The sequence below is a fragment of the Salmo salar genome, chromosome ssa24 (genome assembly GCF_905237065.1).
Source record: "Salmo salar chromosome ssa24, Ssal_v3.1, whole genome shotgun sequence".
Classification (NCBI taxonomy): Eukaryota; Metazoa; Chordata; class Actinopteri; order Salmoniformes; family Salmonidae; genus Salmo; species Salmo salar.
The window spans coordinates 43,968,337-43,983,427 of NC_059465.1; the positions used below are offsets into that span (position 1 = coordinate 43,968,337).

General features: G+C 47.1%; 1 protein-coding gene across 2 annotated transcripts in view; it reads right to left on the minus strand.

The window, feature by feature from the left end:
• Positions 1–15,091, minus strand: part of LOC106585945 (ras-GEF domain-containing family member 1B-A) — a 147,849-nt gene that overhangs the window by 25,190 nt on the left and 107,568 nt on the right. For both annotated transcript variants that reach the window (XM_014172695.2, XM_014172696.2), the window contains 6 exons: positions 14,610–14,822; positions 14,042–14,116; positions 12,437–12,532; positions 8,390–8,492; positions 5,956–6,035; positions 3,015–3,110 (listed from right to left, as the gene is read on the minus strand). In XM_014172695.2, coding sequence (XP_014028170.1) covers positions 3,015–3,110; positions 5,956–6,035; positions 8,390–8,492; positions 12,437–12,532; positions 14,042–14,116; positions 14,610–14,822 — 663 coding nt within the window. The remainder of the gene's footprint in view (positions 1–3,014; positions 3,111–5,955; positions 6,036–8,389; positions 8,493–12,436; positions 12,533–14,041; positions 14,117–14,609; positions 14,823–15,091) is intronic.

Genomic DNA, 15,091 nt, shown 5'->3' on the forward strand with positions numbered 1-15,091 from the left:
GGGCTGTGGGTTACATAGATGGGCTCTGGGTTAGGGTTACTAGGTTATAAACTCAGCAAAAAAAGAAACGTCCCTTTTTCAGGACCCTGTCTTTCAAAGATAATTTGTAAAAATCCAAATAACTTCACAGATCGTCATTGTAAAGGTTTTAAACACTGTTTCCCATGCTTGTTCAATGAACCACAAACAATTAATGAACATGCACCTGTGGAACGGTCGTTAAGACACTAACAGCTTACAGACGGTAGGCAATTAAGGTCACAGTTATGAAGACTTAGGACACTAAAGAGGCCTTTCTACTGACTCTGAAAAACACCAAAAGAAAGATGCCCAGGGTCCCTGCTCATCTGCGTGAACGTGCCTTAGGCATGCTGCAAGGAGGCATGAGGACTGCAGATGTGACCAGGGAAATAAATTGCAATGTCCGTACTGTGAGACGCCTAAGACAGCGCTACAGGGAGACAGGACGGACAGCTGATCGTCCTCGCAGTGGCAGACCACGTGTAACAACACCTGCACAGGATCGGTATATCTGAACATCACACCTGCGGGCCTTGTTCAGTTTATGTCTCAGTTGTTGAATCTAGTTATGTTCGTACAAATATTGACACATGTTAAATTTGCTGAAAATAAACGCAGTTGACAGTGAGAGGACGTTTCTTTTTTTGCTGAGTTTATAAATGGGCACTGGGTTACATAAATGGGTTCTGGGTTAGGGTTACTGGGTTAAGGTTACTGGGTTAAGGTTACTGGGTTACATAAATGGGTTCTGGGTTAAGGTTACTGGGTTAATGTTACTGGGTTAGGGTTACTGGGTTAAGGTTACTGGGTTATGGTTACTGGGTTAGGGTTACTGGGTTATGGTTACTGGGTTAAGGTTACTGGGTTACATGAATGGGTTCTGGGTTAAGGTTACTGGTTAGGGTTACATGGATGGGTTCTGGGTTAAGGTTACTGGGTTAGGGTTACTGGGTTAGTGTTACTGGGTTACATGAATGGGTTACTGGGTTAAGGTTACTGGGTTACATGAATGGGTTCTGGGTTAAGGTTACTGGTTAGGGTTACATGGATGGGTTCTGGGTTAAGGTTACTGGGTTAGGGTTACTGGGTTACATGAATGGGTTCTGGGTTAAGGTTACTGGGTTAAGGTTACTGGGTTACTGGGTTACGGTTACTGGGTTAAGGTTACATGAAAGGGTTCTGGGTTAAGGTTACTGGGTTAGGGTTACTGGATTACTGGGTTACTGGGTTAGGGTTACTGGGTTACTGGGTTACCGGGTTACTGGGTTAGGGTTACTGGGTTACGGTTACTGGGTTACGGTTACATGAATGGGTTCTGGGTTAAGGTTACTGGGTTAGGGTTACTGGGTTACTGGGTTACTGGGTTAGGGTTACTGGGTTAATGGGTTAGGGTTACTGGGTTAGGGTTACTGGGTTAAGGTTACTGGGTTATATAAATGGGTTCTGGGTTAATGTTACTGGGTTAGGGTTAGTGGGTTAGGGTTACTGGGTTAAGGTTACTGGGTTATATAAATGGGTTCTGGGTTAATGTTACTGGGTTACTGGGTTACTGGGTTAGGGTTAGTGGGTTAGGGTTACTGGGTTAATGTTACTGGGTTAGGGTTACTGGGTTACTGGGTTAGGGTTACTGGGTTATATAAATGGGTTCTGGTTTAATGTTACTGGGTTAGGGTTACTGGGTTAGGGTTACTGGGTTAATGTTACTGGGTTAGGGTTACTGGGTTAGGGTTACTGGGTTAGGGTTACTGGGTTATATAAATGGGTTCTGGGTTAGGGTTACTGGGTTAAGGTTACTGGGTTACTGGGTTACTGGGTTACTGGGTTAGGGTTACTGGGTTAAGGTTACTGGGTTAATGTTACTGGGTTAGGGTTACTGGGTTAGGGTTACTGGGTTAGGGTTACTGGGTTAAGGTTACTGGGTTAAGGTTACTGGGTTAGGGTTACTGGGTTAAGGTTACTGGGTAAATGTTACTGGGTTAGGGTTACTGGGTTAAGGTTACTGGGTTACCGGGTTACTGGGTTAGGGTTACTGGGTTACGGTTACTGGGTTACGGTTACATGAATGGGTTCTGGGTTAAGGTTACTGGGTTAGGGTTACTGGGTTACTGGGTTACTGGGTTAGGGTTACTGGGTTAATGGGTTAGGGTTACTGGGTTAGGGTTACTGGGTTAAGGTTACTGGGTTATATAAATGGGTTCTGGGTTAATGTTACTGGGTTAGGGTTAGTGGGTTAGGGTTACTGGGTTAAGGTTACTGGGTTATATAAATGGGTTCTGGGTTAATGTTACTGGGTTACTGGGTTACTGGGTTAGGGTTAGTGGGTTAGGGTTACTGGGTTAATGTTACTGGGTTAGGGTTACTGGGTTAGGGTTACTGGGTTATATAAATGGGTTCTGGTTTAATGTTACTGGGTTAGGGTTACTGGGTTAGGGTTACTGGGTTAATGTTACTGGGTTAGGGTTACTGGGTTAGGGTTACTGGGTTAGGGTTACTGGGTTATATAAATGGGTTCTGGGTTAGGGTTACTGGGTTAAGGTTACTGGGTTAGGGTTACTGGGTTAAGGTTACTGGGTTAATGTTACTGGGTTAGGGTTACTGGGTTAGGGTTACTGGGTTAGGGTTACTGGGTTAAGGTTACTGGGTTAAGGTTACTGGGTTAGGGTTACTGGGTTAAGGTTACTGGGTAAATGTTACTGGGTTAGGGTTACTGGGTTAAGGTTACTGGGTTAGGGTTACTGGGTTAGGGTTACTGGGTTAAGGTTACTGGGTAAATGTTACTGGGTTAGGGTTACTGGGTTAGGGTTACTGGGTTAAGGTTACTGGGTTAAGGTTACTGGGTTAAGGTTACTGGGTTATATAAATGGGCTCTGGGAGAACAGAGGATGTTCCCACCATTTGAAGAAATCAGAATCTACTAGATCTCCTACTCTAACACGCTTTATGAAATACCAGGTCCTGAATCTCAAGATGTGAGTGAAGGTATCGAGGCTCACCTTCTCTCTAGTGCTGTTGGCTGTTCTAGACCTCTGTGTCGCTCCTCTCAATGCCGTTCTGTAATTGTAGAAGTTACCGGAAGGATCCATTTGGTGCTGAGGGAGGAAGAGAGGGAGAGAGTAGTATTACAGTGTTAGCTCAGCATAAAGTCAGTTCTTCGTTCAAAATATTCAGTTTAGAAACGGCTTGTTCTTCTAGCTACATCATTAGAGAGTGAAATTGCATTGTATGCTTTAGTCTGAACGGAATGAGAGGTGCATTGACTGTAATACTATTAGCTAAAATGTCATTCTAAACATACGGCGCCTTCGGAAAGTATTCAGACCCCTGGACTTTTTCCACATTTTGTTACGTTACAGCCATATTCTAAAATGGATTTCGAAAATCCTCAGCTATCTACACACAATACCCCATAACGACAAAGCTAAAAAAAAAAAAAAGGTTTTTAGACATTTTTACACATATTAAAATATAATACAAATAAATATCTTCTTTACTTAAGTTTTTTGAGACCCTTTGCGATGAGACATGAAATTAAGGTCAGGTGCTTCCCTAACAGATCTAGGGAAGGGTACCAAAACATGTCTGCAGCATTGAAGGTCACCAAGAACACAGAGGCCTCCATCATTGATAAATGGAAGAAGTTTAAAACCACCAAGCCTCTTCCTAGAGCTGGCCGCCCGGCCAAACTGAGCAATCGGGGGAGAAGGGCCTTGGTCAGGGAGGTGACCAAGAACCCGGTGGTCACTCTGACAGAGCTCCAGAGTTCCTCTGTGGAGATGGGAGAAGGACAACTTCCAGAAGGACAACCATCTCTTCAGCACTCCATCAATCAGGCTTTTATGGTAGAGTGGCCAGATGGAAGCCACTCCTCAGTAAAAGGCACATGACAGCCTTCTTGGAGTTCGCCAAAAGGCACCTAAAGGTCTCTCAGACCATGAGAAACAAGATTCTATGGTCTGATGAAACCAAGATTGAACTCTGTGAATGCCAAGCGTCACGTCTGGAAACCTGGCACCATCCCTACTGTGAAGCATGGTGGTGGTAGCATCATGCTGTGGGGATGTTTTTCAGAGGCAGGGACTGGGAGACTAGTCAGGATCAAGGGAAAGATGAACTGAGCAAAGTACAAGTGAATGTCTTTGAGTGGCCCAGCCAGAGCCCAGACTTGAACCCAATCGAACATCTCTGGAGAGCCCTGAAAATAGCTGTGCAGCGACGCTCCCCATCCAACCTGACAGAGCTTTAGGGGATCTGCAGAGAAAAATGGGAGGAACTTCCCAAATACAGGTGTGCCAAGCTTGTAGCGTCATACCCAAGAAGACTCGAGGTTGTAATTGCTGCCAAAGGTGCTTCAACAAAGTACTGAGTAAAGGGTCTGAATACTATATGTAAATGTGATATTTCAACAACAACAAAAATTACACATTTCAAAAAATTTCGGGCAAAAAAATGTTTTTGCTTTGTCATTATGGGGTATTGTGTGTAGATTGATGAGGGGGGAAAAAAAACAATTTAAATCCATTTTAGAATAAGGCTGTAATTTAACAAAATGTGAAAAAAGTCAAGGGCTCTGAATACTTTCCAAAGGCACCTTATGGTAAAATATGGTGGTTAGAAAGTTATCGGCCAGGCTTGGAGTTCCCTTCCCCAAAAAAGGTTCAATGCTTGTGGGAGAAGGCATCTCAATGACTAGCAATCACTCACAGTCCCACATAAACCGTCCCTGCCAAATCAACTGGACGCACATAAACTGCAAGACAGATGGAGTCATCAAACCAGCCCACCAACACTCTGACCTCTCAAAACAACGGAGTGAGGAGAATAACCCAACACCACAGCTATCAACACTCTGACCTCTATCAACACAGGGAGGACAATAACCCAACGCCACAGCTATCAACACTCTGACCTCTATCAACACAGGGAGGACAATAACCCAACGCCACAGCTATCAACACTCTCAGACAAAGACAGAGAGAGAGAGAGAGAGAGAGAGAGAGACAGGGGAAGAGAGAGAGAGAGACAGGGGAAGAGAGAGAGAGACAGGGGAAGAGAGAGAGAGAGAGAGAGAGACAGGGGAAGAGAGAGAGAGAGACGGGGAAGAGAGAGAGAGAGACGGGGAAGAGAGAGAGAGAGACAGGGGAAGAGAGAGAGAGAGAGAGGGGAAGAGAGAGAGAGACAGGGGAAGAGAGAGGAGGGAGAGAGGGTAGTAGAGTAATGATGGAGGTGTGGAGAGAGAAGGAGAGAAAGTGGGAGAGAGAGAGAGAGACAGGGGAAGAGAGCGAGAGAGACAGGGGAAGAGAGCGAGAGAGACAGGAGAAGAGAGAGGAGAGAGAGAGGGTAGTAGAGTAATGAGGGAGGTGTGGAGAGAGAAGGAGAGAAAGTGGGAGAGAGAGGGGGAGACAGGGGAAGAGAGCGAGAGAGACAGGGGAAGAGAGAGAGAGACAGGGGAAGAGAGCGAGAGAGACAGGGGAAGAGAGTGAGAGAGACAGGGGAAGAGAGAGGAGAGAGAGAGGGTAGTAGAGTAATGAGGGAGGTGTGGAGAGAGAAGGAGAGAAAGTGGGAGAGAGAGAAAGCAACCTGTTCCTGGGTTCCACTGGGGCCCAACCTGGTTTATCCCTTTAATCTGCTACTTTACATCTCCTGACTTGAAGGTCCATACCTGGCTCCTCCACGGACCCCCAGGGAGCTTGTCTGATCTGAACCCCAGGTAGAGCGCACCGTCTGGGGCTACCCATCCCCTAGGACCCCCTTCTCTCTCCTCCATCTTCTTGGAGCTAACATTTCAACACTTCTGAAGGTAGAGTATCACTGTGATAATACCACTTCAAACACCACGAGGCTTACAGTGTAACATGGGAAGGTTCGCTAGGCAACGAGCTGGCTTTTGAAGCTAGACTGTATGATGCTCAGCGCAGCAGGTGAACAAGCAATTACCTCCAAGATGTCAAACTTGGCAGTCTTGACTTTGCTCCAGGTCTTCTTCAGTCGAGACACAGGACTCATGTTCATCCCAGCTGCAGAGAGCAAGACAAGAGAGAAGGGTGAGAAATGAGTGTGCGCACACAGCTTTTATTCCATTGAGACAGACTTGCACCCATTGTTGAGCTGTAGTCTCTCTCTTTCTCCCTCCCTCCCCTCCCACTCTCCCCTCCCCCTCCCTCCCTCCCCATCTCCCTCCCTCCCTCTCCCTCCCTCCCTCTCCCTCTCCCTCCCCCTCCCTCCTTCCCTCCCTCCCCCTCTCCCTCCCTCCTTCCCTCCCTCCCCCTCTCCCTCCCTCCTTCCCTCCCTCCCCTCTCCCTCCCTCCCTCCCTCCCTCTCCCTCCCTCCCTCTCCCTCTCCCTCCCCTCCCTCCTTCCTTCCCTCCCTCCCCCTCTCCCTCCCTCCCTCCCTCCCTCCCTCCCTCCCAGTGGTGGAAAAAGTACTAGGTTGTCATACTTGAGTAAACGTTAAGATACCCTTAATAGAAAATGACTCAAGTTAGAGGCAGTAGGGATGACCAGGGGTGTTGTCTTGATAAGCGTGGGAATTGGATCCTTTTCCTGTCCTGCTCCGCATTCAAAATGTAACTAATACTTTTGGGTGGCACAGAAAATTTATGGGAGTAAAAAGTAAATCATTTTCTTTAGGAATGTAGTGAAGTAAAAGTAAAGTAAATTACAGATACCCCAAAAAACGACTTTAGTACTTTACGCCACTGCCTCTCTCCCTTTCCCGTCTCTCTTTCTCTGTCCGCCCCCTCTCTCTCACCTCGCGACCCCCCACGCGCTCCCTCCCCCCTCTCTCTCCACCTCTCTCTTTCTCTCTCTCTTCACCTCTCCCTCTCTTTCTCCACCTCTCTCTTTCCACCTCTCTTTCTCTCTCTCCACCTCTCCCTTTCTCTCTCTCTCCACCTCTCCCTCTCTCTCTCCACCTCTCTCTTTCTCTCTTTCCACCTCTCTTTCTCTCTTTCCACCTCTCTTTCTCTCTCCACCTCTCTTTTTCTCTCTCTCCATCTCTCTTTCTCTCCACCTCTCTTTCTCTCATCTCTCTTTCTCTCTCTCCACCTCTCTTTCTCTCTCTCCACCTCTCTCTCTCCACCTCTCTTTCTCTCTCTCTACCTCTCTCTCTCTTTCTCTTTCTCTCTCTCTTCACCCCTCTTTCTCTCTCTCCACCTCTCTTTCTCTCTCTCCACCTCTCTTTCTCTCTCTCCACCTCTCTTCTGTTCCTCCTCTTAAGAAGCAGTGAGGCAGAGGCCAAACGAACAATAGTGTTCACACACGCCTCGCTTCCCCTTCCAACACTATGCTTCCCATATGGTAAATCAGGTGTGTGTGAGTGCGTGCATGCGTATGTATTCAGCAGGGGATATTTTTTTTGCTGTGCCTATTTTCCCAGGGTCCTGTTTGTCTTTCCTTTTTATAACCCGCTGACCCTGTAATATCTCCCTCTGTGTCCCTGGAGACTGAGGGGCTCTGCTTGTGGCTTCATCTCCAGGGAGAGAGGGGCTTGGGACAGCTGGTACTCTTAGGGCCTCCACCCTCCCTCCACCCAGCCGTTCCTCCCTCCCACCATCCCCTTTCGCCTTCCCTCTCCTGCCAATCCCCCTCTCTCTCCCTCCTTCCCTCTCCTGCCAATCCCCCCTCTCTCTCCCTCCTTCCCTCTCCTGCCAATCCCCCCTCTCTCTCCCTCCTTCCCTGTCCTGCCAATACCCCCTCTCCCTCCCTCCTTCCCTCTCCTGCCAATCCCCCCTCTCCCTCCCTACTTCCCTCTCTGGTCAGTGCTGACCATCTGTCTATATGGGTGTTTGTGTAGGACTTCCCAGCTGCCCCTCATCTCCCATCCACCCCCTCCTCCTCAACCTCAAGGCCTGACCAGCTGCCCTCTTCCCTGGCCACTCAGGACCCCCCTGTACCCCGCCGGCTGGCTCTGGCCGCCTAAAGCCTAGGGCAAGGACCCCAAACTAACCCAGACTTTTGTGCCTGGACCCTGGGGAAGGTCACAAGCTGGAGTCGAAGATAGATCGGGACCCAATAGAGCCACTCTTCTCAAGATTATCAACTGAAGCTGAAAGTTACCCTTTTCTATTCAGGTCAAGGACAGTTTCTATGGCCAAATGTGTTACTTTTTGGGGGGAGTATTTCTATAAAAGTAAATAAGCATTATTTGAAAGACTATTTAAAATGAATAAATAAAACGCTGTGATTTCGTTTTGGGTTAAAGCTGTTATAGGGTTTTAGGAAGGTACAAAGTCTCGCTGAAATACAGATTGCATTTACTAGTCGGATTTCCTGACTGTCGACCACAAAAAGCCTTTTGTGTTTAGAGCAAGTGAGCCGGCGAGTGAGTTGTCACAAGGTAGGGGATGAAAAAGCACAACAACAACACTTACAGATAATGGCCATGAGGGAGTTGAAGTTACCGATGTTGAAACATTCCCGCGCCACGTCGATGAAGAACTCCATGACTCGCGCTCGCTGCTTCTTCTTTACGGGCTGTTAAGTCAACAACATCAACAAGTCAACAACAGCAACAGCAAAAGAACAAGTCAACAGCAAAAACAAGTCAACAGCAAAACAAGTCAACAACAAAACAAGTCAACAACATCAACAAGTCAACAGCAAAAACAAGTCAACAGCAAAAACAAGTCAACAACAAAACAAGTCAACAACATCAACAAGTCAACAACAAAACAAGTCAACAACAAAACAAGTCAACAACATCAACAAGTCAACAACAAAACAAGTCAACAACATCAACAAGTCAACAACAAAACAAGTCAACAACATCAACAAGTCAACAGCAAAACAAGTCAACAACATCAACAAGTCAACAGCAAAACAAGTCAACAACAAAACAAGTCAACAACATCAACAAGTCAACAACATCAACAAGTCAACAACAAAACAAGTCAACAACAAAACAAGTCAACAACAAAACAAGTCAACAACATCAACAAGTCAACAAGAACAAGTCAACAACATCAACAAGTCAACAACAAAACAAGTCAACAACATCAACAAGTCAACAACAAAACAAGTCAACAAGACAACAGCAAAACAAGTCAACAACATCAAAATCGCAAAATAAACCCTCAGGGCAAAAAGACACGAAGATGGCCAAGTAGGCACCAGCTGGTTAAGTTAGATTAACAGCCGTAGGATACTCACTAGCTAAATTAGTTTTGCCATAAAATGCTAACTACATAACTATTGTAATGTAGGTAACAGGTGCGCTGTCTTGCTTTGTTAGCTGGGTACTCTGCAATATTTGACAATGACTTCAAATGAAATCCTAAGTTCGAGAACATTGGGAAAACTCCAAAACCTTAAGAAAAAAGGACAAAAAGACATCACCTCATTTTACTTTCTTATTGTCGTCTGGGCAGGCTAACGGGCTTCACCTTGTTATTGTCGTCTGGGCAGGCTAACGGGTTTCACCTTGTTATTGTCGTCTGGGCAGGCTAACGGGTTTCACCTTGTTATTGTCGTCTGGGCAGGCTAACGGGTTTCACCTTGATATTGTCGTCTGGGCAGGCTAACGGGTTTCACCTTGTTATTGTCGTCTGGGCAGGCTAACGGGTTTCACCTTGATATTGTCGTCTGGGCAGGCTAACGGGTTTCACCTTGTTATTGTCGTCTGGGCAGGCTAACGGGTTTCACCTTGTTATTGTCGTCTGGGCAGGCTAACGGGTTTCACCTTGTTATTGTCGTCTGGGCAGGCTAACGGGTTTCACCTTGTTATTGTCGTCTGGGCAGGCTAACGGGTTTCACCTTGTTATTGTCGTCTGGGCAGGCTAACGGGTTTCACCTTGATATTGTCGTCTGGGCAGGCTAACGGGTTTCACCTTGTTATTGTCGTCTGGGCAGGCTAACGGGTTTCACCTTGTTATTGTCGTCTGGGCAGGCTAACGGGTTTCACCTTGTTATTGTCGTCTGGGCAGGCTAACGGGTTTCACCTTGTTATTGTCGTCTGGGCAGGCTAACGGGTTTCACCTTGTTATTGTCGTCTGGGCAGGCTAACGGGTTTCACCTTGTTATTGTCGTCTGGGCAGGCTAACGGGTTTCACCTTGTTATTGTCGTCTGGGCAGGCTAACGGGTTTCACCTTGTTATTGTCGTCTGGGCAGGCTAACGGGTTTCACCTTGTTATTGTCGTCTGGGCAGGCTAACGGGCTTCACCTTGATATTGTCGTCTGGGCAGGCTAACGGGTTTCACCTTGTTATTGTCGTCTGGGCAGGCTAACGGGTTTCACCTTGTTATTGTCGTCTGGGCAGGCTGACGTGTTTTCGGCAGTTATGCCTTCATCAGAGGAAGTGAAATGAGGCGATGTCTTTTTGTACTTTTTTTATTAACATTTTGGAGTGCCGCCTTTTCTGATTAACCACTCAGATCTACCCAACCACTCACCACTCAGATCTACCAAACCACTCAGATCTACCAAACCACTCAGAACTACCCAACCACTCAGATCTACCCAACCACTCACCACTCAGATCTACCCAACCACTCAGATCTACCCAACCACTCACCACTCAGATCTACCCAACCACTCAGATCTACCCAACCACTCACCACTCAGATCTACCCAACCACTCACCACTCAGATCTACCCAACCACTCACCACTCAGCTCTACCCAACCACTCACAACTACCCAACCACTCACCACTCAGATCTACCCAACCACTCAGATCTACCCAACCACTCAGATCTACCCAACCACTCAGATCTACCCAACCACTCAGCACTCAGATCTACCCAACCACTCACCACTCAGATCTACCAACCACTCACCACTCAGATCTACCAACCACTCACCACTCAGATCTACCCAACCACTCACCACTCAGATCTACCCAACCACTCACCATGCAGATCTACCCAACCACTCACCACTCAGATCTACCCAACCACTCAGATCTACCCAACCACTCACCACTCAGATCTACCCAACCCCTCACCACTCAGAACTACCCAACCACTCACCATGCAGATCTACCCAACCACTCAGATCTACCCAACCACTCACCACTCAGATCTACTCAACCACTCACCACTCAGATCTACCCAACCACTCAGATCTACCCAACCACTCACCACTCAGATCTACCCAACCCCTCACCACTCAGAACTACCCAACCACTCACCATGCAGATCTACCCAACCACTCAGATCTACCCAACCACTCACCACTCAGATCTACCCAACCACTCACCACTCAGATCTACCCAACCACTCAGAACTACCCAACCACTCACCACTCAGATCTACCCAACCACTCAGATCTACCCAACCACTCACCATGCAGAACTACCCAACCACTCAGATCTACCCAACCACTCACCACTCAGATCTACCCAACCACTCATCACTCAGATCTACCCAACCACTCAGAACTACCCAACCACTCACCACTCAGATCTACCCAACCACTCAGATCTACCCAACCACTCACCATGCAGAACTACCCAAACACTCACCACTCAGATCTACCCAACCACTCAGAACTACCCAACCACTCACCACTCAGATCTACCCAACCACTCAGATCTACCCAACCACTCACCATGCAGAACTACCCAACCACTCACCACTCAGATCTACCCAACCACTCAGATCTACCCAACCACTCACCACTCAGATCTACCCAACCACTCACCACTCAGATCTACCCAACCACTCACCACTCAGATCTACCCAACCACTCACCACTCACAACTACCCAACCACTCAGAACTACCCAACCACTCAGATCTACCCAACCACTCACCACTCAGAACTACCCAACCACTCACCACTCAGAACTACCCAACCACTCACCACTCAGAACTACCCAACCACTCACCACTCAGATCTACCCAACCACTCAGAACTACCCAACCACTCACCACTCAGATCTACCCAACCACTCACCACTCACAACTACCCAACCACTCACCACTCAGATCTACCCAACCACTCAGATCTACCCAACCACTCACCACTCAGATCTACCCAACCACTCAGATCTACCCAACCACTCACCACTCAGAACTACCCAACCACTCACCACTCAGATCTACCCAACCACTCAGATCTACCCAACCACTCACCACTCAGATCTACCCAACCACTCACCACTCAGATCTACCAACCACTCAGATCTACCCAACCACTCACCACTCAGATCTACCCAACCACTCACCACTCAGATCTACCCAACCACTCAGAACTACCCAACCACTCACCACTCAGATCTACCCAACCACTCACCACTCAGAACTACCCAACCACTCACCATGCAGATCTACACAACCACTCACCACTCAGATCTACCCAACCACTCAGAACTACCCAACCACTCACCACTCAGATCTACCCAACCACTCACCATGCAGATCTACCCAACCACTCACCACTCAGATCTACCCAACCACTCAGAACTACCCAACCACTCACCATGCAGATCTCTGTGGCCACCAGGAAACTTAGTCTGTTGAACCACTCTACATACGCCTCCAAGCTACCAGCCTTCTTCTGGTCGCTGAAACAGCTCTGTAGCAATAAAAACATACCATTTAATTAGCACCAGTTTGCATAGCATTTCATTACCATTACCATTAGCTCATTTGCTAATTGGGTATTTTGTCAAGGACACAATTAGTAAAAGAGTTTGACAAACTGTTTAAAAAAAAACCGTAAACCTACTGTAGACCCTCAGATGGGTGTATAGGCTTTATAGTTGTCTTTGTAATTAGACTATTATTGCAGACTTGGTACTATGCTCTGGAGTCACGCCATCAGGGTATTAACTAGCTATTCACATTATTTAGCAGAGCTGAATAATTCTAAATGGCTTACATTCCTTTAGCTTTACGCATTTCTCTTCTCTCCTTCACACAATGGGCAGAGTGGTCAACACACAGACCCACACCCCTTTGGAAGTGGATGTAGAGGGGTAGCCTAACCCTTTGGAAGTGGATGTAGAGGGGTAGCCAAAATATCCCCACGAAACATCCCTGTTGCCTAGCAGCCGAACCTTGGCGAGCACGCACCTACACACCCAAAACAAAAAAAAACCTCGTGCTGGCTGTTTTGTGGTCGGGTGGTTGCATAGCGATAAGGCCAAAACATTGTATCCCTTCCAGACAGACAGAGGGATGTTTAAAGGAAAAGGAAGCGAGGGACAGCAGATATTTGGTCTACCACTACAGGTATGTCTTGGGATACACCGTCTACCCTACTGACACAAAATGGTGTCCGCACATTGACCCACCATGGGGTCAGTTTCAGTAGAGTCCATAATGAGTGACTGTCTGGAAAGGAAACTGGTGGGTCTAGACTCTAGATAGAGCCAAATCACTGCTCTTCTGATTTAAGCAATGTAGGTCATGGTGGTGATGACTGTATTGTATAACTACTTGGAGAGATGGATGGAGCCAAATCTACTAACCTTCAGATTTGAGCAATATAAGGGTTCTATCTGCATTATCCCACCACAGGGTTCTGACTGCATTATCCCACCACAGTGTTCTATCTGCATTATCCCACCACAGTGTTCTATCTGCATTATCCCACCACAGGGTTCTATCTGCATTATCTCACTTCTAGCTGCATTATCACAGCACCAGATTATATCAGCATTATCACACCACAGGGTTTTATCTGCATTATCCCACCACAGGGTTCTATCTGCATTATCCCACCACCGGGTTTAACTGCATTATCCCACCACAGGGTTCTATCTGCATTACCACAGGGTTCTATCTGCATTATCACACCACAGGGTTTTAACTGCATTATCCCACCACAGGGTTCTCCCTGCATTATCACACCACAGGGTTCTATCTGCATTACCACAGGGTTCTATCTGCATTATCACACCACAGGGTTCTATCTGCATTACCACAGGGTTCTATCTGCATTATCACACCACAGGGTTTTAACTGCATTATCCCACCACAGGGTTCTATCTGCATTATCACACCACAGGGTTCTAGTCAACTGTAGCCTGTTCCATAACATACTAGTGACCTATTGTGGATAAGCATGCAGATTTATTACCTTATCATTGTCCAGAAGGTCTTTCTTCTCAAAGGCCTGGATAAATTCCTCTGGTTCAATGTTGCTCAGTCTCTCCTGAAAAGGAAAATCAACTCGATAAATTCCATCTTTCTGTGAATGTCAGGTTGATGACGTTAATAATAAATGTTTAGCCAATTTTACATCCCCTTTGTAAATATTGAGCTGTTATGAAGCCGGCTACAGCAGATAAAACACAGCTGTTTTAATGTATGGACGTCAAACTGAAGGCAAAAAAATAGCTGATGATAAGTAGCAATATGAACAGGATCTCTCACCAGTTCACGTGTCCACATACTTTTGGTCATGTAAAACAAAAAGTATGTTAAACATACTTAAACAAAGGTAAAAATATAAAAATAATAATAATTTAAAAAAATGTAGTGTATGTAATTGAGTTGCTCTGTCTGTCTGTCTGTCTGTCTGTCTGTCTGTCTGTCTGTCTGTCTGTCTGTCTGTCTGTCTGTCTGTCTGTCTGTCTGTCTGTCTGTCTGTCTGTCTGTCTGTCTGTCTGTCTGTCTGTCTGTCTGTCTGTCTGTCTGTCTCTTACCAGTTCTATGTGAGTGAGTTGCTGGGCCATGGTGAAGGGGTCGTTGCAGATGGACAGCATGTCCCTCTGGATGGCCTGAGGCTTGGCCTTGAGCACGGTCAGTCTGTCTGTGGCCGTAGCATTGATCTTCACCAGGGCCTCCTCGTACTGGCTCAGAGTAGTCAGCTTCCTGATTAGGACCTGAATCATCTGGTGAACCACCTTCCTGTACAGCTGGAGGGAGGGATGGAGGGAGAGGGATGGAGGGAGAGAGATAGAGGGATGGAGGGAGAGGGATGGAGGGAGAGAGATGGAGGGAGAGGGATGGAGGGAGAGGGATGGAGGGAGAGGGATGGAGGGAGAGAGATGGAGGGAGAGGGATGGAGGGAGGGAGAGAGATGGAGTGAGAGATGGAGGGAGAGATGGAGGGAGAGATGGAGGGAGAGGGATGGTGGGAGAGAGATGGAGGGAGAGGAAGAGAGATGGAGGGAGAGAGATGGAGG